We start from the raw sequence: 24215 nt of genomic DNA on the forward strand, positions 1-24215 counted from the left end.
GGGCAGGCAAGGAGGCCTGACAGACATCTGGCTGGACAGAGAGGGGGACAAGCCCCCTGCCCACCACCTGCCTTCCCCCCACTTTGGTGCTGTTGCACTGGGCACTTGGGGACACAGATGGAGCCGGCAGTGGGGTGCCCCCCAGTGCCCCCCCTTCCCCAAGCCTGCCTGGGCTTTAGCTGCTTACGCCAGGGCCCAGGAGGATTTAGTGGGGGAGGTAACGGGGCGGGGGGGCACTTGTCTGTGGGCGCAGGATGCCGGGGGGGGACACAGGGCAGTGCCAGGGTCCAGGAGCCGGTCCAGGGAGGAGCTCTGTCTGGAGCATCCCTTACCCACCACCCGGCTCCCCTGTGGGAGCCCGGCCTCCCATACAGGGGTGCTTCCAGCCCTCCAAGCACTCCCCCCGGTGCTGGAGGGCCCTGGGGTGCCAGCTGCCCTGTCCCTGCCCGCTCCGGTGTCCTTGAGCCCTCGATCCCTGCCAGCTGATCGGCTTCCAGGAAAAAAAACCACGCAATTACAAAGAGGGGTGATGTGTGAGCCAAAGGGGGGGCCGGGGGGGGGGGGGGGGGAAGGAATGTCCCCAGCGGTGGCAGATGGCCTTACCCAGGGTGCATTGTTCCTTTTAGTGTCTCTTATCCGCTGTAATAGGATCCCGGAGGGAGGGATGTGGGAGAGGGGAAGAGCGAGGGGGGCCCCGGCGTGGACCGGGGTGGGGGCCGGGGCTGCCAGCCTGGCCCTGGCCTGTCAAGCGGCTCATTGTTCCTGTCCCGGGTGCCACTGGGCGCCGCCGGGGACAATGTGGCACTGAGCGGGGTGGCCGGCGGCGGAGGGACGAGGCGCACGGAAAGGTACCCACCCGCCAGGCCCGGGGGGCTCGGGGTGGCCGGGGGGGCGTGCGGAGGGAGGATCCCCCTGGGACGGGCTGGGGGCTTCCTCCTGTGTGTCCCCCCACCCCTAACCTCCCTTTGCAACCCGAAGGTGCCCCAAAGGACGGGCGGTGCCCAGCCTGTGGCTGTCCTGACGCCAGCCGGGGCAGGTGGCCTGTGCCCATCACCCACGGTCTTTGGCGTCCCTGCCATGGCTCACCTGGGGGACAGCACCCCCCTGCCCGCGGAGCCCCCACATTGCCTGTGGCCGTGGGGGGCACCCATGGCCCTGCTGCCTCCCCCCTGCCCCACTGCCAGCCTCGTCTTTCTCTTCCCAGCAGGATCTTTTGTCCCCGCTGCTGTTCATCCCGGCGGTTCGGGGGACACCGGAGGCTGCCCGCCTCTGCGGGCACCACGCTAGGCTGCGGGGAGGCAGATTACAGGGGCGTACACCCCCCAACACACCCCATCTCAGCCTCCCTTCCATCGGGAACAGGAATATTCCCCTTTCCCAGCCATTTCCCAGCTGCCGGTAAAGGGGGGATATAGATGCAGCATCCAAACCACCTCGGGGGGTGCAAACCGTGGCACTTCAGGGGTGCGGAGTGACCAACCTGCCCCCCGCCCCCATCACCCTGATGCAGGAGATGTGCCGTAGCGGCGGCGAGTCCTGCCAGCACCTAAAATAACCGCCCTCCCCCCCCCGCGCCGTGCCCGCAGACACGGCCCCAGCCCCAACATGGGTGCTTTGTTTCCAAGCCGCTTGGCATCGCCTGGCCCGCCGGGAGCCAGCGGTGCCGCAGCCGCCCACCCCTGCCCGAACACACGGCAATTGTCCTCTGGGCCAGCACCCGGGGCCGCGGCCACCCCCGGGCACAGGGCACAGGGGCCGGGGGTGGCCATGGGGTGCTCGGGGGGGGGACAGGGTGCAGCGGCATCATGTGTTGGCATCACACCGTTCAGGCACTGGGTTCAGGGTCCCCATCAGGGAGGTTGCCTCAGTTTCCCCTGGGGCTTTACGCATGGGAAGGAGAAGGGAGGAGGAGGAAGAGGAAGGCTTGCATGGCCCGTGAGATGACCCAGGCCACCTCTGCTCCCCCTGCCCTGTGTGCCACCACCCCAGCAAGCATCTGCAAACCGAACCCCACCCCACAGCATCCCCCTTCTCTCCCATTATCCATCCAGCTCCTGGCTTCCTGCAGGCGCAGTGGCAGCTCCAGCCCAGGCCGTGTGTGGGCCAGGTTGAAGGCAGCTGCCCGCAGGCTCAGGCAGACACACAGCAGTGAGTCCCTTTTGGGGAGCTCCCAAAAGGTGTGCGGGGTGCCAATGGGGTACCATGGGGCCATGCAAGCCTCCCCTGCTGGAGGAGGGCACAGCACTGCCCTGCCTCAGTTTCCCTGCTTCCCAGCCTTGGATGCTTTTCAGGCTGCAGATTTAGGGGAGGGGTAGCTGGGGCCTGCCCCCTTTCTGGAGACCGCCGTGTCCTGCAGGCTCAGCTCGCCCTCCCGCCATGGCATCGCCAGATGGAGCCAGCAGCCTTGGTGGTAGCCCCGAGGAGACAGAGCTCAGCATCACCCTGACCCTCCGCATGCTCATGCATGGCAAGGTAACAGCGGGGAGGCTTGGGTCTGCTCGGGGGGTCAGCAGTGCCCAGGGTGGGGGACCATGCTGGAGAACCAGGTCCTCACCAGACCCTGGTTGCTTCCCTGGCATTCCCAGAAGGGTTTCTTCCCGCATCCTAAGCTGGGGAGGGGCTATTCCCATGGCCCAGTGACACCAGGCTACCAGTGGCCATGGGGCAGGGCCTGCCTGTGTTCTTGTGGGCAGAGGAGGGATGTGGCAGGCAGGAAGCTGCCTGCTGATGGGGCCACCCTGGTCTCTGCCTTTGCAGGAGATCGGCAGCATCATCGGCAAGGTAAGATTTGGGGTCCAGGGCACCGCCAGCTCTGGGCTCCCTTGGACCTGACCACCCACCCTGTTCCTCTCCCTGCAGAAAGGAGAGACTGTTAAGAGGATACGAGAGCAGGTAAGGGCATTCTGGGGGGCTGCCAGGTCCTGCTGGCTGTCCTGCCTGCAGCTGATGGCTCCCACTAGCCCAGCCCTGTCCCCCCCAATCCTGGGTGGACCCAGGGGAAGCACAGCTTCATTCCCAGGAAGGCTGCAGGTGGGAGGGGGAAAGCCCAGATCCACAGGCATTGAGCCCTTCCTTGGCGGGGGGCCATGGAGCACAGGGCCCACGCCACCCCTGACGGGGTGTGACACTGTCCCCAGAGCAGCGCGCGCATCACCATCTCAGAGGGGTCCTGCCCCGAGCGCATCACCACCATCACCGGCTCCACCGACGCTGTCTTCCGTGCCGTCTCCATGATCGCCTTCAAGCTGGAGGAGGTAGGCAGACCCCACACTTCCACCGGGTGCCCCCACGCCTGTGGAATCCTGGGGGTCCAACACTGCATCCCCATTTCCTCGCAGGACCTGGGAGCAGGGAGCGACGGGGCCACAGCAGGCAGAGCACCGGTGACGCTGCGCCTGGTCATCCCAGCCAGTCAGTGTGGCTCGCTCATCGGCAAGGCAGGAGCCAAGATCCGGGAGATCCGGGAGGTGAGGCCGTGGGTGCCCTCGGTGTGGGCTCCCCTTTTCCTCCAGGGAGCACAGAGCCCTTGGCACAGGGGCTGCCATGGTCCCTCAGGGGCTATGGGAGGTGATGCAGGTGATGCGGGAGCGGAGCATCACCCTGCGGGTCCTGCAAAGCTCCCTGGGGGCCCATGAGGGGACGGGGGGGGGTGAGGTGCTGAGCCCCGGGGGTGGAATGGCTGAGGGACCCCAGCATCTCCCTTTGCCCCCCACAGAGCTCAGGGGCACAGGTGCAGGTGGCTGGTGACCTGCTGCCCAACTCCACCGAACGGGCCGTCACCGTCTCGGGGGTGCCGGACACCATCATCCAGTGCGTGAGGCAGATCTGCACCGTCATCCTGGAGGTACCCACCGAGCACAGCCCAGGGGGGCATGTGCTGCCTGATCCCCCCTCCCCAGGGCTTCCCATGACCACCTGGACCCAGGCACTGTCATCCCTCTGCACAGAAGTCCATAGAGCACCCTGCCTTGGTGGTGCTGGGGGCTGTGCCTAGCTTACTGGGAGCATGGGGGCAGCAGAGAGGGTTCAGGGGGACCCGTGGGTCAATGGGGACATTCAGCCTCATCTCTCATTCCCTCCACCTCTTTCCCTTCCTCTCCAGTCACCTCCGAAGGGGGCCACCATCCCCTACCACCCTGGCCTCTCCCTGGGCACCATCCTGTTCTCTGCCAACCAGGTAAGGGGCTGCAGACCCCCCCAGGCACAGGATTGCCAGGGGGCTCAGCTTCTGCCAGCCAGGGGCAACTCCAGTGGGCTTGGGGTGGCCTCCCTGCCCCGGGGTGTGGCCTGAGGCAGGGGTCACCACCTGGCCCCCACTGATGCCCCTTCCCTCCCCCGCCAGGGCTTCCCCATGCAGGGCCAGTACAGTGGGGTCTCTCCTGCAGAGGTGAGTCTGTCCCTGTGGCAGCACATCCCTGATCCCATGGGCACTGTGTCTGTGCCTGCTGGGGATGCCTGTCCTGGGAGGTGCTGGGTGTCAGCATCCAGCCCCAGGAGTGGACAGGGAATAACGCCTCCTTCCTCGTACTTCTGCTTCCCGCAGGTGACGAAACTGCAGCAGTTCTCAGGGCACTCGCTTCCCTTTGCCTCCCTGGGCCACGCACCCCCCATGGTGCCAGGTGAGCATCTCTTGTGCCCCTCCAGGGCTGGGGTGTGGAGTGCCCCTCCTGATCCACCCAGCCACCTAGCCCTGATGAAGGGATCCCCGTCCCCTGCACCCTCTCTGGTCCCAGCCCCCCAGCATGGCTACCTGCCCCCTGAATGACCCTGTCCTTGATTTCCTGGGGTTCCTGCACCCACCAGAGACCCCCAACCCTTCCGTCAGGGAGCACCAGCACGAAGTTATGCCTCTCCCCAGGGATCCTTCAAGTTTGTCCCCCGGGACATTGACTGTCCCAGCATGGGGCTGGGGTGAGGGCATAGAGCTGCTGGAGACCCACCATCCTCCACTAACATCCTTATCTCTTTCTCCAGGCCTGGACACCAGCTCCCAGAGCAGTTCCCAGGAGTTCCTCATACCCAATGACGTACGTGTGTGTCCCAGGATGGTGAGGGGGACCACAGCTTGTCCCCATCCATGTGTCCCACCCCATAGCCACTTTGCAGGGGCCAGCACTGGCCCACACAGGGGAGGCTCTGCCTTGCCTGTCAGAGCTCAGGAGAGGCTTCAGGGGCAGAAGCAGCTGGAAGGGAACTGAGGCACGTGAAGGGGGAAAGGGCTTGGCGAACACCAAGGAATAGCCTTGGGATGTGTCAGCCCAGTGATGCAGCCAAGAGGGGCTTGAGTGAGATCAAAAAGCAGGGTCTGCCCAAGGAAAGCAGCACCCTGCCGTCCCGGTGCCTGCCTCAGTTTCCCCAGTCCTCCCAGACATAGAAAGTGGCCAGTGAGCCCCTGGGAGCATCCTGGTTGGCATGGCCCCTCCAGTTGCTCCCAGCTCACCCCAGTCCTTGCCTCTTCAGCTCATCGGCTGCATCATCGGCCGGCATGGCAGCAAGATCAGCGAGATCCGGCAGATGTCAGGTGCCCACATCAAGATCGGGAACCAGACTGAGGGCTCCGGCGAGCGGCACATCACCATCACAGGGTCCCCCGTCAGCATCACCCTGGCTCAGTACCTCATCACAACCTGGTAGGTTGCACTTCATCGCAAGTGATGAGGTAGTACCTCATCACAACCTAGGTGCGCTTCCCCAGCACCCCAGTGCAGCTTTGGAGGGGCACCGCCACCCCAGCAGCCTCAGGAAGGATGAGCTGGACAGTGCTTTGAGGTCCTGAGATGTTGGGTGCAGGACCCTGGACCCCATAGCGTTTGAGCCCCAGCCTTTTAGCCCTCCCCAGCAGGATGCCCAGGATGAAGACCTGTGCCAGAAGGGATGGGGCACACAGTCCCTGCACCCTACAATGGGCAGGTTGGGGTGAGGGACTCACTCTGTCGCTGTGGTCCTCACCACCCCTTTTCTTCCTCAGCTTAGAGACGGCCAAATCTACCTCCCAGGTGCCGCCAGGCCCTGGCTCCATGGACCTTGGCGTGGGCTTCAACCAGCCCCTCACCCCGGGCTCTGGTGCAGCGCTGCCCACCATTGCCCCGACCCCCCCAGCCCTGCTGGGCACCCCCTACACCATCTCCCTCTCCAACTTCATCGGCCTGAAGCCAGTGTCCTTCCTGGCGCTGTCCCCATCCTCTGTGGCGGGTCCCAACAGCGGCACCACCACCTATACGACCAAGATCTCGGCAGCCAATGGCACCAAGAAAGCTGACCGGCAGAAGTTCTCACCCTACTGAGCCCTGCCGGCGGGTGGGCGAGGGGGGCCGGGGTGCCACCCGGTGCCAGGGACACCCCCTGATGCCCACCCCGTCCTCAGCCCCTGCCAGGTGTCCCATGCCCAGGGTGGAGCCCTTTTCCCCCTCTCCCGGGGAAGGGTCTTCCTGGCAGATGGCCACTGAGGAAAGGGTGGCTCTGCTGCCTGCTGCCCATCCCGGTAGCGCTGTGTTCCCCTCCCCAGTTCTCCTGCACGGGGACCATGTGCCCTGGTACTTGGGGGGGGGGGGGGGCTGTCCCTGCTGGCCTGGGGTCCCTTCTCCCAGTGCCCTGTGCCAGGGTGGGACCCCCACCACCTGCCCCTCGCCCTGCCCACCCTGCTGTCCTGCTCCTGCCCACCCTCTGGCTGGCACCCAAATGCTGGGTCCCATCAGATGAGGGGCTGACTGGCCCCTCTGTGGGTCCTCTTTCCCCTGGCTCTGGTGGGGGGGCCACCCCGGGGCAATCGCCTCTCAACAACCCCATCCAAGAGCCAGTCCCTTCTGGCTTGGAAATTCTGTATATATAAGTCTATATTTTTTCCTCCTTTGTAACTTATAAACGATTTAATAAAAAGATAAAATTTACAAGAAAACAAATAACAACATCCCCCACCCAGGGTGGAGACACCCCCAACACAAGGGGCAGAACCAGCTCCTGGGGACACAGGGTGGTGGCTAGAGGGGCGTCCCTGTGGCCAGGGGGGTGCTGGCCCTCAGCCCCAGCCTCTCTGGGGGTCTTCCCGGAGCCCCATGGGGCAGTTTGAGAGGCCATAGGGCAGTTCTCCTGCAGTCCACCATTTATTAATGAGGCAGGGGCATCTCCAACCAGCACCATACCTGGGACCTTTGTAGTGGGCTGGGAGTGATGTACCCCTCCAGCATCCTCCAACAGGGTCCAGTCCCCTTTCTTGTGCTGGGGACCCTATGGGAGGGTCCCCAGAAGCAATGAGACTGGAGGGGGAGAGCAGCTCCTGGTCTTCTCCCACTGCCGCTGCCCAGGGGCGCCCCACATGCCCCCACCACCAGCCTGTACCACCACGTCCACCGCTGGCCAGCAGCCCAGTTTGGCTGGCACGTGGCACCACTGGCTGGGCTTCAGCTGGGCAGCTGTGTCCATAAACATACTGGCACGGACCCCCGGCTGGCCAGCATTCCCCATGGAGGGCATGGCCATGGGCATCACATGCTGCCATGCCAGCAGGACAAACACAGACATGGTGAGAGCCAGCCCCATGGGTGCTGGCCCCCTGGTAAGTGCCATGGATGACAGGAGCTCCTCCACCCAGATGTTAGTTTTGGGTTAAGCAGCCTTGGTGCAAGGAGGGCTCCATGACAGCTGCCCAGGCTCAGTGAGGGTTACTGGTGTTAGTGGTGTTAGCTGGGCCATTGCTCCTGAGTAGGGTACAAGGGACATCTGCTCTTCCCCGCTGGCCACAAGTGGTCCCAGCAGGGTGATGGAGGTGCCCTCTCATCTGTCTCTGCACAGGAGCCCCTTGGCACCCTGTGTCTTGAGAAGGGTCCATGCAACTGGGCTGTGCTGGTGGAGCCAGAGACAATCCCAGCCTGCGGAAGGGAGATGATGCTTCCCCAGATCTTCCTTCTCCTGAATGGAGAAACCATCTTCCACCATAAGCTCAGAGAAGAGGCACAACCTGAACAAGGACCCCTCCAAAACCAAGCGGCTGGGTCAAAGCAGGTTCGATGGGTCCCTGGCAGGTTCCCTGCCCATCCTCCAGCCCAGCACAGTGGGACAGGGCCGCCTGCTTCTCAGCTGCTCTCTTCAGGAACTTGACCTGGGATGGGGAAGCTCACCTTGGTCTGGTCTAGCCTGTTCCTGGGGCTGGGGCTGATGCAGCTGGCATGGGTCTCCAGTGTGTAAGTTGCTCTCTGGAGGAACTGCAAGAAGTTTTCCTGGACAGAAGCCTCCGAGATGGAAAGACAGAGTTCCTGGCCTAGTGGCCGGTTGAAGCAGCTGCGCCGGAGCCGGGCCAGCTCCTCCCGGATCTGGCGGTTCAGCAATCCGTAGAAGAAGGGATTGATGGCAAAGGAGGAGTAGGCAATCCAGGTGACTACCATCTCCCCATGCCCACCGGCCTCTGTGCCAGTGGCCACAGAGGAGTGCAGGTGGAAAGCGAAGAAGGGCAGCCAGCAGCACAAGAACTGTCCCACAATGAGGACCAAGGTGAGGATGGCCTTGTTGCTTCCCAAAAAGCGCTCTGGCGTCAGTCTGGGCAACGGCAGGTTCCTGGTAGTGATGATGGCCACTTGGCTGGCGATGGAGTCAGATCGGTGTCTTGGTGCAACTGCCTGTGTCGGCATGGGCACATGCTGCTGGGATGCCATCCGGGCCACGCGGTAGACACCGCTATAGACAGCGAAGATGATGATGGTGGGCAGAAGAAAGCAGGCAATGCTGAAGATGATCAGGAAAGCCTTCTTGTGGGCCCCAGGGCTCCAGTAGACTGTGCAGCGGCTGGCGCTGGTGGCCCCGTTGCCTTGAGGCCAGCCCACCAGTGCCAAGACAGTGATGAGAAGAGACTTGACCCAAATGACGATCACTCCAGCCACCGCCAGCCTGATGGTCATCTTGACCTCATACCTCATGGGGTGGACGATGTAGTAGTACCGCTCCACACTGATGACAGCGATGGTGAGGATGGAGGCACTGATGAAGCAGACATTCAGGAATATCAAGCCCTGGCACTCAGCAATGCTGTAGATTACCCTGCTGAAGCAGGAGGAGCTGGAGATGATTCCCACAGGCATGAGGAAAATGGCAGAGAGGAGGTCAACCATGCAGAGGTGGCCGACAAAGATGAACTTCCTGAGAAGCGGGGTTTTGAGAATGACGACCATCACCACGGTGTTGGCCACCAGGGCAGTGAGTGTGAGCAGGACCATGCAGAGGAGGCCCACCACCTCCTGGGCGATGGACTGCTCATGGACAGGGAGCGGGTCTAGGCTGTCCGTGGTGTTCAGCCCCATTCGGCTTGCCATCCCCACTGAGGGCTAAGCCAGCAGCTCCGGTGCCTGAGCAGCAAGGGCTCTTCTCTTGCATCCATTAGAGAGAAACCCCACCACAACCATGGCCACTGTCTTCTCCTTGCCTGATGGGGAGAGGAGCAGGGTGTAAAGGAGACGCAAAATGAGTAAGAGCCACAGAGAAACCCAGAGATGATCTGAACCCCTCCAAGATGCTGGAGCAGGGAGAAGTACCTGGCGAGGTCATGGCAGCTTGCTTACCCCTGGGGCTGGCATCTGGGCTGTCCCAACCTGGCCATGGATGGCACTGCCAGGACCTGCATGAACCTGTGCCAGGCTGGCACTGTGCCTCCCTGCCCCAACCGCACCAGCCCACCTCAAAGAGGGACAGCACGAACCAGCCTGCCCCATCCCTGCTTCCTGCTGTGTCCAAGGTGCACCCTGGGGCTAGGGAGGGGACCCAGCTCACCTCTGCTCCTGAAGAGGTGGGTGATGTCTCCTCCTTGCCTGGGGTCTCTCTCAGGGCGCTGCTCCTGCAGCAGGACAGGGCCACCGGCTCTGTGCAAGGCCACGCTCTCCCTTCCCGCACCGTCACCCGCTTGTCACGCTGTTTGCCTGCATCCTGCCAGCTGCGGATGGCACCAGCTGTCACTCCCGGCACTGCCTGCACTGTGGCGGTCCCACGGGCAGCTGCTGGGTCCTAGCAGCCAGTGGGGGCTCAGCAAGGGGGGACCAGGGTCCCCGAGCCTTGTGTCCCACCAGCACAGTCACCTGCTGCCTGGTCCTTCCACAGCAGGACATCTCAGCCTCAAGGTGCTCAGGGGTAAGGACACGGACCTACAGGCAGGTCTGCAGGTCTCCTCCCCTCTAGCACAGGGATGCTTTGGAACATCCATGGTGCATTGAGGTAATGCAGCCAGCAGTGGTCCTCCCCTGGCACCCTGGGGACCCAGACACATGTGTGCTCAAGGGGCACACATAAGGATGGATGAGATCCTCCATGCCCAGGTTGGGCACCACATCTTGCTTGTCTTCTGCAACTATGATGTCATGGTGATGGGCATCAGCTACATGCCTTGCTAAGGTGGGGAGGGCACCTCCAGGCCTCTCAACCTGAGCTCGGTGCCGGGAAAGGTCATGGGGCAGATGATCCTAAGACACATCACACAGCACAAGTGGGAAAACGGGGGGATGAGGCACAGTCAGCATGGGCTCATGAAGGGCAGGTCCTGCTTGACCAACCTGATCTCCTTCTGTGACAAGGTGACCCGCTGGATTGATGAGGCAAAGGCTGTAGACATTGTCTATTTGGAGTTTAATAAAGCATTGGACAGTGTCTCCCACAGCATTCTCCTGGAGACACTGGCTGCTCAAGGCCTGGATAGGTGTGTTCTTCACTGGGTTGGAAACTGGCTGGATGGCCGAGCACAAAGAGTGGTGGTAAATGGCGTCGCATCTAGTTGGTGACCGGTCACTAGGGCTCGGTGTTAGGGCCAGTATTGTTTAGTGTCTTCACTGATGATCTGGATGAGGGAATCGAGGGCACCCTCAGTTTGCTGATGACGCCAAGTTGGGTGGAGTGTTGATCTGCTGGAGGAGAGGAAGGCTCTGCAGAGGGATCTGGCCAGCTGGATCGATGGGCTGTGGCCAGTGGTATGAGGTCCTGCTTTTGGGTCACAAATGGAATTGTATGGGGGGTGCTCCAGCCAACCCATGGTTGTGCCTGGGATTGCCGTGACTCAGGTGTAGGGCCTTGCACTTCGCTTTGTTGAACTTCACGAGTTTTCAGGAGTCCCTGCGGGGGGCCGAGTGCCGCTTCCTCCAGGCACTTGGCAGCAAAAAGCACAGCCACCATAGGCTGAACCTTGAACTCGTCCTTCTTTCTTCGAGCAAGAAGCTGGTCTGAGCCGCCAAGGAGGAGACCTGGGGGCTGGCGTCTTTTCTTGAGCCTTCAAGGACTGTTGGGGCAAAGCAGGAGAGGTGAGGTGACAGCCCTGTGTCCCCTCCAGGCAGGGCACATTACACCCCGTGATGCCCAGGGCCGGGAGGGAGCCAGGGGGCAGGTGGCTCAGCTGGAGGCTGCTGGTCAGGAACACCCTCCTCCGCAAACACACTCTCCCTATAGACGCACTGGGAGCAGAGCCCCCCTTGCCTGGGCTGGGGGGCAGCTCTGTGCCAGAGCCCTTCCTCCTCCCCACTGCCCTCACTCACCCTGTTTGATGTGCTCCCTTATCCCGCGCTCATCCACGTGCTGTCCGATGAGCCCTGGGAGGGACACAGTATGTTGGGGAACCCGCTGCCCGTCGGGGACCCCAGCACCCACCCTGCCTGGCCACACAGCTCCCCAGGGAGGGCTGACTCTGGGTTGCCACGTCGGGGAGGGGATGAGCCTACTGCCAGCCCAATGTGTGCAGGCAGGAGTGGCTGAGAGGGGGCCAAGGGGTGCCCCACAGGTTCTGCGCTGGGATGCAGGGACCCTGTCGGAGGGACCCGGGGCTCATGGCTCACCGATGAACCTGACAGCGTCCTGCCGCAGGATGTCCTGTGGGCTCTGCAGGTAGGCCTCGCTCTGGCGCAGAAAATCCTTGGTCTTGCTCCTCTTCCTCTCCAGCTGGAGAGAGAAGGGTGCAGGGTTGGCGCAGAGCTGCCCCCCAGTTGGGCTGTCCCCCCACCCAGGGCCACCCTTCTTCCCCCCAGCAGGACATTCCCAGCTCCCCACCATGTGGCGTTCAGGTTCAGAGGGAGCACAGGGCTCCCCACTGATGCTGGGGTGCCACTCTGGTCGCAGGGTCCCCCTTGGGACCCCAGCGGGGAGGACAGCCGGGAGCAGAGCCTGCTCCAGGAGGACGCGTACAGCCGCGGGACACAGCCCTGTGTCCTCCCCGCTGGGCATGGGGCAGGGTTCTCCCAGTGCGGATCCCGGCAGCGCTGGGCCTCTGCTCACCAGCCACTTGCTGATCTCCCATGGTTCTGCATTCTGGGCCAGCTCTGTCAGTTCCTGCCACTTCAGGAAACAGCCAGCGAAGGAGAGGGCTTCCTGGGCGGCCTGGGAAGAAGAAGAAGAGATGCCACCACCAGCCCTGGAGGCACAGCACCCTGTGTCCTCCCTCTTAGCAGGGCTCAGAGCCTGTCCCGCTCCCTGCAGGGAAGACGTACCAGGTGGGCACTGGTGCTGCCACCAGGCTCAGCACCACAGGGGAAGATAAGGCCAGCCACCCTCTCTGCCTCGGGGCTGCAACCTTCTGGCCTTGGTGGCCCCAGGCTGCTGTGGAGCCATAGCCTTGTCTCTGGGGCTGCAGGGCCCCATGCCCCATGGCAGGGGCTGTGCAGAGGGAGCTGGGTGGGAAAGGGACCCACCACCCTCTTCATCCGGGAGGCAGGAGGAGAAAGGCAGCAGTGGGTGAGGGCGGGCTCTGCCTGGTCCTAGGGCCTCAGCAAGCTGGACCTCATGGTGACACACGTTTGAAGGCTCCAGTGTCACCAGTGCATTGCCCAGAGGATCAATAGTGTTGGGAATCCCACCTTGGCCACGTTCTCTTTCTGGTCATGCAGGTGAAAGATCAGCGGCAGCAGGCTCTCCCACACCTCCTTCTTCATCTTCTTCTGTTCAGCACCCGTCACAAGCCCCATCACATATTGGAAGAAGTACATGGAGAGCTCCCTCACGGTGTCTGACTCCTGTGGGACAAGGACCATAGCCCCAAGCCCATGGCAAGCAGGGGGCTGACATGGAGATGGATGTCCCCAAAACAGCCTGCTCCAAAAGGGAGCGAGCTGCAGCATGCAGAACGTCTGGCCAGCGGGGCTGGGGGACAGAGCAGGAGACCCTGGGCGGGCTCGGGGGTGCTGCCAGGGCAGGCTGGGGCTCAGCAGCCCTGCTGCCATCCTGCCACCACCAACTCCTGCAGCAGGGAGGTCAAGCCAGGCTCAGTCCCTGTGGCGAGGGGATGGGACACAGCACAGAGCCATCGAAGGCAGCGATGGGGCCTGGGGGCAGTGGGGCAAAGCATCCCCCTGCAGAGCACGGGGCTGGGCTGTGAATGGAGGTGCGCGGTGTGGACGGCACGGGGCCCTCCCCCAGCCTTACGTTGTCAAAGAGCAGCCGGAGCTTGGGAGCGAGGGCAAGGGCGTTGAGGCTGAGCGTCTTCCTCTCCAGCAGCTGGAACAAGTTGTTGAGCACCAGCATGGCCACGGAGACGGCATTGCTCTCAATATGCTCCAGGCATGCCATGATGTCTGGCATCAGGGTGAGGATTTTCCTTGCCTGTGTGAGACATGCCACCTCGTTTTTGTAAGGCAGTGACCGATGGCAGGAGTGAAAACCCTCTCTGCAAACACCGGCCTCCCCGCTGGCTTCTCAGCAGGCAGTACAGGTTATGAGGACGAGGTCCCAGCAGACTGGGCTCACCGGCATGGCCAGGGGAAGATCAGGGCACAGAGAGGAAGGACAGACAGCACGGGTGCCTCGCCATCCCCTCGGCTGCTCCTTCTCCACCAGAGCCCCTGCTCACCGTGTTGGGCCTCTCAGAGAGCTCGTAGAGAGTCTTGAGCACCAGTCTGGGCATCCCCACGCACTGGCTCTGCAGGTACATGGGGAAGATGTCCACAGCACAGTCCACAGTATCACCGAGGTCAGTGCAGTTCAGCATCTGAAAAACACAGGAGGAGATGGTGAGGTGTGGTGCTGGCTCCAACCGCCAGCTCAAGGCAAGGACGCTGGGGCGAGAGCAAGCTAAGACGGAGGTGACAGGGACTGCAGAGAGCCCCCGTGACCCACAGCACACTCCACTGGTTGCTTGCCTGCTTCTCCACGGTACCAACCAAAGCCCACCCGCCACCCCAGCTCCCCCCGCAGCACAGTGCAGGGCATGAGACAGCCGAGCATCAGCGGGAGCTTGGGGCGGTGGCATCAGGCTCACCTCAACGAACATGACCATGGCGACCATCTCTGACATGGGGTCTTCCACACTAAGATGATTCAGCAAATGGTAAAAGAGGGTGGAGCGCAGGCGTCTCGAGGTCTGCATCATCTCCCTGGCAGGGGGAAGAAGGCACTGTCAGGCCTGAGCCGGGCAGGCTCATCTCTCTAGGGTTTGCACCAGTCTGGACATCACCAGTCTGCAGCACTTTCTCTGAGCAACGGGGACCACCCACCATCAGCCCCAAGGGAGGGGGTGCTGTGTGGTGCCTGGTCCCCAACGAGTGGGGAGAAGGGGATCCCACCTGGCCACAGTGCGCACTCCGTTGAGGTGGTGCTGGGCATGGAGCAGGTTGTCCCAGCCACCCTGCTCCTTGATGGCCAGCTCCTGGCTCTCGAAGCCCACATTGCGGAGCAACACTCTCATGGATTGCACTGCTGACCTGCACAAGGAGAGATGCTCAGCTCCCACCAGGACCCCTGGCTTGGCTCCAGGTAGCCAGCAGGGATGAGAGGACAGGGATGGAGCACCTGACGGGAGTGAGCTGATCCTGCTGGTTCTCCTTCCAGAAGGCAAGGACTTCCTTGTTCTTCAGCTCTGTCGAGAATGACACTTGGCACAGCAGCACCAGGAAGAGCTGGGGGAAAAACCCCTCCACCTCCCTCGGGCAGAGGGACTGCTGGAGCATTTCATGTATCATCCTGGCCGCCTGCAGAAGACAGCCACCCAGACACTCAGAAGTCCCCTCGCTCCTGGGGAAGTCAGGGCTTGGGGTGGGCAAGGAAGAGGAGGGGGCACCCCGCACAGCTGAGAGCAGCCCCGTGGGACAGCAAGGCCTCATCGAGCAACTCACGGCCACGGACAGGATGCGCGGGTTGTCCATGGTGGCAGCAGAGAACTCGCACAGCGAGTGGTTCATCACCATGTGGAGCAGCTCCCTCAGCACCTTCCCCGCAGCCTTGGGCTCGGAGAGCATTGCCTTCCACATGGCCATGGCGACACTGCAGGGACACGGGGCTCTGTCAGCGGGGACACCCTGGAGGATGGCTTGGCTGAAGGCCCTCGGGAGGGTCTTGGAGCCCCTGTCCCAGTGTGAGAGGAGCCCCAAAGGCTGGTGGGCCCCATACCTGCTGCACGTCGGGGAGCACTGCAGCACGCTGGCCACCACCTCGCTGGGTTTTTTGCGTGTCAGCACCACCAATGCCCTGTTCAGGCTGTTGAGGGCTGTTTCTGTGCTGATGGAGGGCAGGTTTCTGTAGATGGCCCACACGATGTTCACCACCTGCAAGGGACACACGGCTGGCAGTGGGGAGCAATGTCAGCAGGGTGAGCGTGGCTGTTTCCCCAGCGCCAGCTGGGTGCTGCTTCCATTCCCTGTGTGATATGCCAGCTGAGACAGCGTCAGCGCTGGCCAGGCACAGAGCCGGGACAAGAACAGTCCCCGGTGAGTTGGAGCATCAGCCGTGCCACCGCAGGCTGCTCACCTGCCCTGGTCGGAAGTCAGTGTCTGACACAAGGACGTCCACCATGTGGGCAGCCATTCTGATGCTGTAGACCCCTGGGGTTGTGAAGCTCTTCATGGCCATGAGGATGATATCTGTCTGATCAGAGGGCTGGAGGTACTTTCTGAACATCTGTGGGATGAAGGAGGGCAGGTTTGTCACCTCGAGGGTCACCCTGGTTGTGCAGCGAGAGTGGGACGCAGAGCCAGGCTGTGCTGGGGGGAGACCAGCAGTGGGGCTCAGGGTCCTGTGCGGAACCAGAGCTCGCTGCGGTCTTTGCCTGACCCCTGCTCAGGAACAGCATGAGCCTCGTCACCCCCATGCACCAGGTGTCCCTTCACTCATGCTGAGCCCCGGCCAGGAGCCAAAGGCACATCTTACCGAGAACATCTGTCTGGTGTGTCTGGTTTTCAAAAGCCCCCAGATGTGCCTCTGTTGCCAGCTCTGCTGGAGCTGCCGCTGCCTTCTCTTCTGCGGCCAGGGGTACCTGCCTGGGGAGCAGCAAAACCAGCGTGCTCAGAGAGAGGGTGCAGAGCTGGAGGAGCAGCTGAGAATGCTGGGCTGAAAAGTCACTGGCAAAGAGAGGCCCGGACCCACACAGGGCCAGAAAGCAGATCCCCAGGGGAAGGTCCAGGGCTAGTGCAAGTGTGGGCGAGGGGAAATGGCTCTTGGAGCTGCAGGCAGGCAGGTTGGATCTGGCTTTCTCTTGCCAAGGAGAGTGGCCCCTGGCTGCCCATGCCTGGGGGGACCCAGCCCCACACAGCTTCACTTACTTATCTGCTGCAGGATGAAGTTGTACATATGAAAGAGAGCTTCTGCAGCCTCATGTCGGGTGCCCCTGTTCTTGCAGGTGCAGCAGAGGGTGAGGTGCCCCACCAGCTTCCCCATCACCACAGTCTTCCAGCACTGATGTCGGAACACTGGGGCTTGCATACAGCTTGAGCAGAACTGGGGGAAGATGGGCACAAGGTCACCTGGGCACAAGGAGAGCCTCAGCCGCTCCCAGAGCAGCCAGGCAGCAGTGCAAAGCAGGGCAGGGCTGCTGGACCCAGGCTGCTGCCTGAGCCCTGGGAAAGAACATGAACAGACAGCGCAGGGTAGAGCCCCTGCTCCTGAGCTCCCGCTGACCGGGTGCTGCTGGGGCTCAGGGGCACAGGGCTGGAGCGCTGGGGCTGCCCAGACCAGGAACTCAGTACCTGTGGCAGGGGGTAGCTGCTGATGAAGCTGGCCAGCCGGGCAATCCGTGCCACGGCCCTCTCCTGCACCACGGCTGTCTGGGAAGTGGTGAAGGGCACCAGGAGCTGGAGGAGAAAAGCTGCTCGTGTGCCAGGAAGGTGGTGTGGCACAGCACAGCACCTCGGCAGTGCCTGACACGGGGCATGTGTCCTTCTTGCCCCTCACAGCAACGGGCTGTGGCCAGGCGGGCCCCCACATGCCACTGCTGCTGCTGCCCTGCTGCTGTGCACTCACTGCCCCCTCAGAAAAGGTCCCCCTCTCCCCCCCCCCCCGCCCCTGAGGACCCCGAGGCTTTGGGTGACCCCTCCCTGAGGACCTGTGCTGGGGCTCTGGAATATGGCCCGTGAAGCCAGAGGGGGAGAGCCCCGCAGCTGGGCTCCCGTTTCCAGACAGGCAGCTCTGTCTGCAGGGTTGTGCAGGACAGGCAATGGGCGAGGACCATGGTGCACTGGGGATGGAGAAGGGGCTCTGGCAGCAGCCAGGAGGCAGGGGCTGGGTGTGGCACCGCTCAAGCTGGAGGTCACTGCTCAAGGGGATCCTGTGCCAAGGACAGACCTCAAAGATGTTCTGCATCTCCTGGGCGCCGAGGGTGCTGGCACTGCACACCAGCATCTGCAACATGCTGTCCATCGCGGACAGGGTCTGCAAGGGAACAGGGTCTCGAGGGCAGCCCCGGCAGCCTGGGGGAGCAGCGCAGCCATGGCCCTGCCCTGACCAGGAAGGGGCCTCGGGACAGGGAACTCCCTGTGGCTCACACCATGGCATACCTTGCAGGAGAGCCAAGCCTCGGGGCCCTCACTGTCCTGCGGAGGCAGGTGGAAGATGCTGCAGAAGCAGGCTTCCAGGAGGCTGTTCTTCTCCTGCAGAAGCAGCCCCGCTCTGCTGCAGGGACATGGAAGAGCTCTTTGGAGCCGGCAAGGAGGAGGCAGACCCAGGGGCTGGAGACCTGGGCTGATCCCCACGTTACAGGGGCTATCTCAACCCCTCCTGACGCTGACACTGGCTTTGGCAGGAAAACCCTGTGCCACCCCCTGCCTCGATGTCTGCCCCCCTCTCGGCCCCAGGGCTGTTGGTCCCTCCAGGACGGGTCTGCCGGGCCACTGGGCACCGGGGACGCTGAGATGTGGCTGAGAAGGTACCTCATGGCGGCGATGGTCAGCATGACTTGCTGCCGCACCGTGGTGCCCAGGCAGTCAGCGGGCTCCTCTTGCAGCAGCACCTGAGGAGCACAGCAGTGGGGATGGGTCAGGACAGGGCAGCTCCTTCACCCAGCAACAGCCCATGCGGCTGTCAGAGCCCATCCCAGCACCCCCAACCATTACCAGTGGTCCCAGCCCCATAGCAGGAAGGGCTGTGCCCATCACAGAGCACAGGCTGGCCAAGGGACCTGCAGACTTGGTCCCAGCCCCAGCTCCAGCCGGACCATGCAGGTGGCTCTGGAGCATCGCCAAGGATGGAGCCGCAGATTAGCGCTCGCTCCGCTCCCACTCCCTGCCTGGCTGAGCCCTCTCCTGCCCCAGGGCTGTGCCACTGCCCCTGCCTCAGCCTGACTGGCCATCCCCTCACCTCGAGGGTCTCCACCACCTCATGCTGGAAGAACAGCAGCATGTCCCACAGGAAGGAGTGCATGCTGGTGGTGGTGCAGATGGTGCAGACAGACTCCAGAAACTTCAGCTTCCGGTCTTCTTGCTGCCAGCCAGGGAGGTCACAGATGGACAGACATTGTCAGGTGGGAGAGACAGACGTGGGGTCCATAAGAGCCCCCAGCACCTTCTGAGCATGGGACGGGGGCAGAAAGACCATGCAGGAGACGCAGGCACAGCTGCATGGAAGTGGCCATGGATACCTTTGGTCTGCTCCTGATGGAAGCTACGATGATGTCCAGGGTATTCTTTTCCTCCCTGGGCACATCCCCAGTGGAGATGCATGAACCTGGCCAAGAGAGAGCAGGCAGGGCTGGAGGGCAGGCAGTGGGGAATACACAAGCTCTCTGCCCAGCTTTGGGGATGTCCTCAGCCCTGGCTCTAGGCTGGGACACGGGTGTCCTGCGTGCAGCCCAGGGGCGAGGGTGTGATGCGGGAGGGCAGCAGGGGAGGGGGCCCCAGTGTGCCCCACGGAGGGACAGCCGGCACCAGGGGGAAGAGGGGGTTCCTGGCCCAGGGATGCTGTGGTGGGGCTGCTCCCTGGGCTCTGTGCTGCGGGACCGATGCCTGGCTGGGGACTGCAAGCGTGGGACGGGGCAGGGCAGGGCAGGGTGGGCAGCCCCTGCCCGCAGCGCCCGCACACTCACCCTTGCGCATCTCATTGCGCTTCAGCCCGGAGCTGGGAGCTGGGCCAGCTTCGTCCTCCTCCGCCCAGGCCAGCCTGGGTCGGCTGGGGGGTCTCGCCTCCATCCTGAGGGAAGGAGGGAGGAAAGGAGTTGAAGCGTACCCCCCACCACCAGAGCTGCCCTGCCAGGAGTGGCAGGGCAGAGCACTTGGGGGGCTCCTTGCTCCCACCATGTCCCTGAGGCACCCTGCAGGCAGGGCTGGCTGACAAAGTGCCCCGATGCCAGCCCCGCTCCTGATCCCTCCCTCCCCAGTACCCGTCCTGTGGCCCCAGAGCCCCACGGACCCCTCCTTGCCCCATGGCGGTGGGACTGACTCCTCCCTCCTCCTTCTCCCACCACGGAATTGGGGTTTATCTGAGCCAGAGCACCCCCTTGTCACAATCCCACTGTCCCCTCACTCCTGGGGACTGAAGCCACCCCCACCTGTAGCCGGGCCAGGGCACAGCCCCTGGCCCTCAGGCACTCGAAGGCTCTTCCCTCTTCCGCAGGAGGCCCTGGACACGGCCCATGGTCTCCCCTCACTTGCAGGCTGCTGAGCACGCACGGATGCCGGGCGCACACTGTGCACTCTGCCACTGCTGCAGCCGCACTGACCTGGGGATGTTGGAGTCCCCCTAATAAAGCCGGGTCCCCGGTTACGGTTGCCAGGGCCATCAATGTTGGGTCAGTGATGGGTCAGTGACGGCCCATGCCAGGGATCCCTACTCACCTCCCGCCCTGGACACAAGGCCTGGTTGGCAGAGGCCTGGGAGGCAGGAGTGGGCAGGAGCGGGCTGGAGTGGGAGGGAGCGGGAAGGAGCAGGTTGGAGTGGGCAGCTGCCCACTGCGGGGCTGGGGAAGGGCAGTGCTGCCTCCTCTGCCACCAGGACCCTTCGTGGGTCAGCAGGACATGCCATGGCAATGAGCTTGTCACCGAATTCCGGGAAATAAACTCTCTAACCAGAATGAAAAGTTAGAAACCTGACATGACTTTATTATGGTACCAGGTGCATGGGGAATCGCTCTGCCTAACATGCACACCGAGAAGGGACAGTTTACAGCTTAGACATCATCATTACATACATTCTCATTACAATTCCGTGAAATGTCCACCCAGTTCTCGTTACTGATGCATGTGGTAATTTGGGAGGATAAGGCCGTGGCGCAGGCGCTGTGCATTTGAGGAGTGGTCTCGGGGGGGTTGTGGTGCTCGTTTGGGGAGAAATCCCCTGACTCATTTTAGCCTTTTATGGAAATCTGTTAGTTAAGGACATTGGAATGCGTGTTTAGTCTTTCCAACTAACTACATATTCTTGTTTGGTCTAATTTACAACCCTGAGAGGCTCCTCGAGTTGTTTTCTTTTGCAGCCATTTACCTGTTTCTCAGGCTTATCAACAGAAGGAACCTACACTGGGGTGAGAGAAGACATCTGGTTCTCTTGTTGCAGCCTGCCTTATCCTGAGAATTGTAGCCCCTATCCACAGTGAAACACTAGTTTAGGAATCCTTGTCACACTGTCTGTGTCTAAGTCTCTGTATTCAGTGAAATACTAATTTAATTTGGTACCAGTGACAGTGACCTCCGGCTGGCAACAGGACACCGGCCATCGGCCACCACACATGCCACAACCGGTGGGGAGAAGAGCGCGGCCTCTAGCAGTGGTGCAGACGCCGGGCGGTGGCAGCCACGGAAGCAATCACGCAGCAGTGGAAGCGGCGGGTCCAGAGGAGCGGTATGGGGTGAGTGGGGCGGGTGTGTGGGGGGGTCAGTGATGGGCAGAGGTGGGGCAGGAAGGGAGCAGTGATGGCGTAAGTCATGAAGCCAGTGATGGGTCCATGATGGGTCAATAATGGGTCCCGTCATAGAGGGGATGAGTGACGGGTCAGTGACTGGTCAATGGTGGGTCAGTGACGGATGAGTGATGGATCAGTGATGGGGTGGGAGCAGTGACCAGCTGGGTGATGCCGTTCAGGTTTGTGCACCCCGCGTGGGTGCAGTGTGGATGGCATTGATGGGGGGTGCAGTCTGGTTTGGCTGCTGTGACAGGGGGATGCCATGCAGGGCTCTGAACAGACGTGTCATTCACGCTGGGGAAGCAGAACCAGGCGCTGTGGTTGGCCATGAGCCTGGGCTGCTTCCTGCCGCGCAGGCACCGAGGGCACAGGAGCCGACAGCAGCAGGCAGGGTGAGTGTGACCATGGGAAGCAGCAGGCAGGGGGAGTGTGAGCATGGGGAGCAGCGGGCAGGGTGAGCAGCAGGCAGTGGGCAGCCCCTGGGCTGGGGCTGGAGAGGGGCAGGCACAGGGGGGAACTGGGCACCAGGGTGGGCAAAGCTTGGCAAGGCACCACAGGCAGATGTGGCAGGAGGCCAGACATGAGGGGGACTCTCCCTGGCACTCAAGGCCCCCCAGGTTGCAGACAGTGCTGGTGGGGTCCCAGTGTGGGTTTGCTGGGGAGACAGAAAGAAAAAGCATCACCCGCCTGGCAGTGCTGATGGGGCCTTGGGTGCTGCCTGGTCTCCAGACCAGTGAGGATGTAGGCTGGGCTGGGAGCCAGAAGTCTTAGACCTGGAGGGTGACTTTGGGGACACCCTGAGGGTGTGGGGGAACAGGGCCAGGCCCTCCCCACGCCTGAGAGGGGGAAGTGGAACAGTTTGCTCAACCCCAGCTGACACAGCAGTGTGGCAGTTCCTCCTGCCCTCGGTCTGTGACTTCTCTTTGCAAGAGGAACGACCATTGGGCTGGGAGAGGGGTCCCCACTGCACACAGGTTGTAGTAGGGGGTTTCTGACCCCTCAGAGGCTGGCAAGGCCCACCCCAGAGTCCCACATGCCACTTCCCTACTGCGGTGCTGTCGTCGACCCTCGGACCCGTTGTTAACCACCAGGAACCCCTGCAGCCGTGAGCTAGGCAGCCATGGCAGCGCTGGGGCTGGTGTGGGCTGGGGAAAACACACCATCTGTCCCCCACTGCCTCTAAGCTGTGGCCTGGTAGTCTCCCACCAGTGAGAAGAATGGGCTCCGTGTCAGAGGAGCTCAGCCTGGTCCCCCTGCACCAGTGGCCAGAGCTGCTGGAGGCCTGTGCTGAGCTGCTGCGCGAAGAGTGGGGGAAGAGCCGGGCGTCGCGGCTCCACGCGCTGCAGCGCTCCTCGGACACTTTCCCACCTGCCTGCTGCTGCTGCGGAGCCGTGGCACTGCCGAGGCCCCCTGCCAGCTCGTGGGCCATGTCCGGCTCTCCCGTGTGGCCAGCCGGCCCCACGACCTCTTTGTGGAGAGCGTGGTGGTGGCCCGGGCGCTGCGGGGCCAGGGTTACAGGTGGCGGCTGATGGAGGCCACTAAGCAGTGGGCCCGGGCCCGGGGCTTCGGCTGCCTGCAGCTCACCACCCACGACAAGCAGCATTTCTACGCACACCTGGGCTTTGTCCTGGGCGAGCTGGTGCAGAGCGTGGCCTTCCTCAGCCCCACCATACCCGCTGAGGTGCTGCGGCTCTTCTCCACCCCCCCTGGTGCCACCACCACCACCACCAGACCAAGGGTGCCTCCTGCCCCTCCACCTCCCCTCCTCCCACCCCCCGCTGCCCCCGCACCGCCCCCCTCCCCAAATGTGATCTGGGCAAGGGGGGTCCTGGCTGAGAGCAATAGGCACAGCCTCCTGGAGACCCCGCACCGCGATGCCAAAGGGCTGCCCCTCTTCTGGATGAAGAAGGACATTAGAGGGGCCGGGGCCCTGAGCCGGTGATTAAAGCAGTGCGGGCAGGAGCTGCCCACCCTGGCAGTGCCTGGCTGCTGCCGTTCTTCAGGTCTGGCACCAGTTTCCCCAGCGTCCCCGGCCCCATTGCTGGTGTGGGTGCTGGTGGGGACGTGGTCCCCACACCCTGCCCTGCCCAGGCACATTGGCTCTGCTCCCCCAAGGCCCCCAGATTGCCTGGCTGGGGCCCTGGGACCACCAGTGTGGCAGGGAGCCAGGCCCATCTGGGCTCCGGGCATCGGACCAGTCCCACCAGTGTGTCCTGCACCCATGGATCTCACTCTGGGGCAGCTGGGGCTGACAGTAGGCCATGTCCACCAGCGTGGCTGCTGCTCTGCCCACTGAGCAGCCTGGGGAAACTGAGGCACACGTGGCTGGATGGGCACCAGGGGCAGCATGGCAGGGCCCCCTGCACTGCGCTGCTGGTGGGGTGGGCAGCCAGGTCCACCTGCTGGTGTGCCAGGAAGGTGGCGTGGCACAGCACGGCACCTCGGCAGTGGCTGACACGGGGCACGTGTCCTTCTTGCCCCTCACAGCAACGGGCTGTGGCCAGGCGGGTCCCCACATGCCACTGCTGCTGCTGCCCTGCTGCTGTGCACTCACTGCCCCCTCAGAAAAGGTCCCCCTCTCCCCCTCCCCCCGCCCCTGAGGACTCCGAGGCTTTGGGTGACCCCTCCCTGGGGACCTGTGCTGGGGCTCTGGAATATGGCTTGTGAAGCCAGAGGGGGAGAGCCCCGCGGCTGGGCTCCCGTTTCCAGACAGGCAGCTCTGTCTGCAGGGTTGTGCAGGACAGGCAGTGGGCGAGGACCAGGGTGCACTGGGGATGGAGAAGGGGCTCTGGCAGCAGCCAGGAGGCAGGGGCTGGGTGTGGCACCGCTCAAGCTGGAGGTCACTGCTCAAGGGGATCCTGTGCCAAGACAGACCTCAAAGATGTTCTGCAGCTCCTGGGCACCGAGGGTGCTGGCACTGCACACCAGCACCTGCATCATGCTGTCCACCGCGGACAGGGTCTGCAAGGGAACAGGGTCTCGAGGGCAGCCCCGGCAGCCTGGGGGAGCAGCGCAGCCATGGCCCTGCCCTGACCAGGAAGGGGCCTCGGGACAGGGAACTCCCTGTGGCTCCACCATGGCATACCTTGCAGGAGAGCCAAGCCTTGGGGCCCTCGCTGTCCTGCGAGGCAGGTGGAAGATGCTGCAGAAGCAGGCTTCCAGGAGGCTGTTC

At 62.9% G+C, this 24215-nt stretch overlaps 4 protein-coding genes across 16 annotated transcripts; 2 read left to right on the forward strand and 2 right to left on the reverse strand.

Annotated features, from left to right (window-relative positions):
• Nucleotides 1-563: 563 nt before the first annotated feature.
• Nucleotides 564-6899, forward strand: PCBP4 (poly(rC) binding protein 4). Of its 13 annotated transcripts, none has more exons than XM_030500482.1 (15): nt 688-848; nt 1205-1398; nt 2052-2177; nt 2292-2472; nt 2758-2781; nt 2860-2892; nt 3138-3254; nt 3339-3467; nt 3716-3844; nt 4103-4177; nt 4343-4387; nt 4544-4619; nt 4975-5027; nt 5461-5630; nt 5969-6899. In XM_030500482.1, exons 4-15 carry the CDS (start codon nt 2377-2379, stop codon nt 6282-6284), a joined length of 1263 nt encoding a protein of 420 aa, XP_030356342.1. In that variant the 5' UTR covers nt 688-848; nt 1205-1398; nt 2052-2177; nt 2292-2376; the 3' UTR covers nt 6285-6899. The 13 variants fall into 13 exon arrangements, with proteins under 13 accessions (XP_030356344.1, XP_030356348.1, XP_030356342.1 ...); XM_030500485.1 differs by having other exon boundaries at nt 2357-2472; XM_030500483.1 differs by having other exon boundaries at nt 2052-2148.
• Nucleotides 6900-8069: 1170 nt separating this feature from the next.
• LOC115614136 (probable G-protein coupled receptor) lies at nt 8070-9360 on the reverse strand. Its single transcript, XM_030500492.1, is given in 2 exon segments — nt 8070-9308; nt 9310-9360. Coding segments are annotated over 2 exon segments (1290 nt in total).
• A 1078-nt stretch (nt 9361-10438) lies between these two features.
• LOC115614541 (maestro heat-like repeat-containing protein family member 6) lies at nt 10439-14903 on the reverse strand. The gene is made up of 10 exons (XM_030501534.1): nt 14734-14903; nt 14508-14645; nt 14204-14318; nt 13796-13933; nt 13372-13548; nt 12807-12962; nt 12229-12330; nt 11793-11895; nt 11496-11549; nt 10439-11242 (listed from the first exon to the last, which is right to left on the reverse strand). The coding sequence occupies exons 1-10, from the start codon at nt 14901-14903 to the stop codon at nt 11070-11072; spliced, it is 1326 nt and encodes a 441-aa protein (XP_030357394.1). The 3' UTR covers nt 10439-11069.
• A 6503-nt stretch (nt 14904-21406) lies between these two features.
• On the forward strand, nt 21407-23196 carry LOC115614137 (N-alpha-acetyltransferase 80-like). The gene is given in 3 exon segments (XM_030500493.1): nt 21407-21435; nt 22253-22408; nt 22411-23196. Coding segments are annotated over 2 exon segments (723 nt in total). The 5' UTR covers nt 21407-21435; nt 22253-22260; the 3' UTR covers nt 22986-23196.
• Nucleotides 23197-24215: the final 1019 nt, after the last annotated feature.

Source organism: Strigops habroptila, chromosome 11 (assembly GCF_004027225.2).
Source record: "Strigops habroptila isolate Jane chromosome 11, bStrHab1.2.pri, whole genome shotgun sequence".
Classification (NCBI taxonomy): domain Eukaryota; kingdom Metazoa; phylum Chordata; class Aves; order Psittaciformes; family Psittacidae; genus Strigops; species Strigops habroptila.

What these genes read in the sequence shown, in the direction of transcription:
- PCBP4 (XM_030500479.1), top strand. Translation starts at nt 1,806, where the DNA reads ATGTGTTGGCATCACACCGTTCAGGCACTGGGTTCAGGGTCCCCATCA. An exon ending in TCGCCTTCAAGCTGGAGGAG is followed by an intron (nt 3,255 to 3,338) that starts GTAGGCAGACCC and finishes ATTTCCTCGCAG; the next exon opens with GACCTGGGAGCAGGGAGCGA. An exon ending in AGTTCCTCATACCCAATGAC is followed by an intron (nt 5,028 to 5,460) that starts GTACGTGTGTGT and finishes TTGCCTCTTCAG; the next exon opens with CTCATCGGCTGCATCATCGG.
- LOC115614541 (XM_030501534.1), bottom strand. Translation starts at nt 14,903, where the DNA reads ATGATACATGAAATGCTCCAGCAGTCCCTCTGCCCGAGGGAGGTGGAG. An exon ending in AGAAAGAGAACGTGGCCAAG is followed by an intron (nt 12,331 to 12,806) that starts GTGGGATTCCCA and finishes TCTTCTTCCCAG; the next exon opens with GCCGCCCAGGAAGCCCTCTC. An exon ending in GGACGCTGTCAGGTTCATCG is followed by an intron (nt 11,550 to 11,792) that starts GTGAGCCATGAG and finishes TGTCCCTCCCAG; the next exon opens with GGCTCATCGGACAGCACGTG.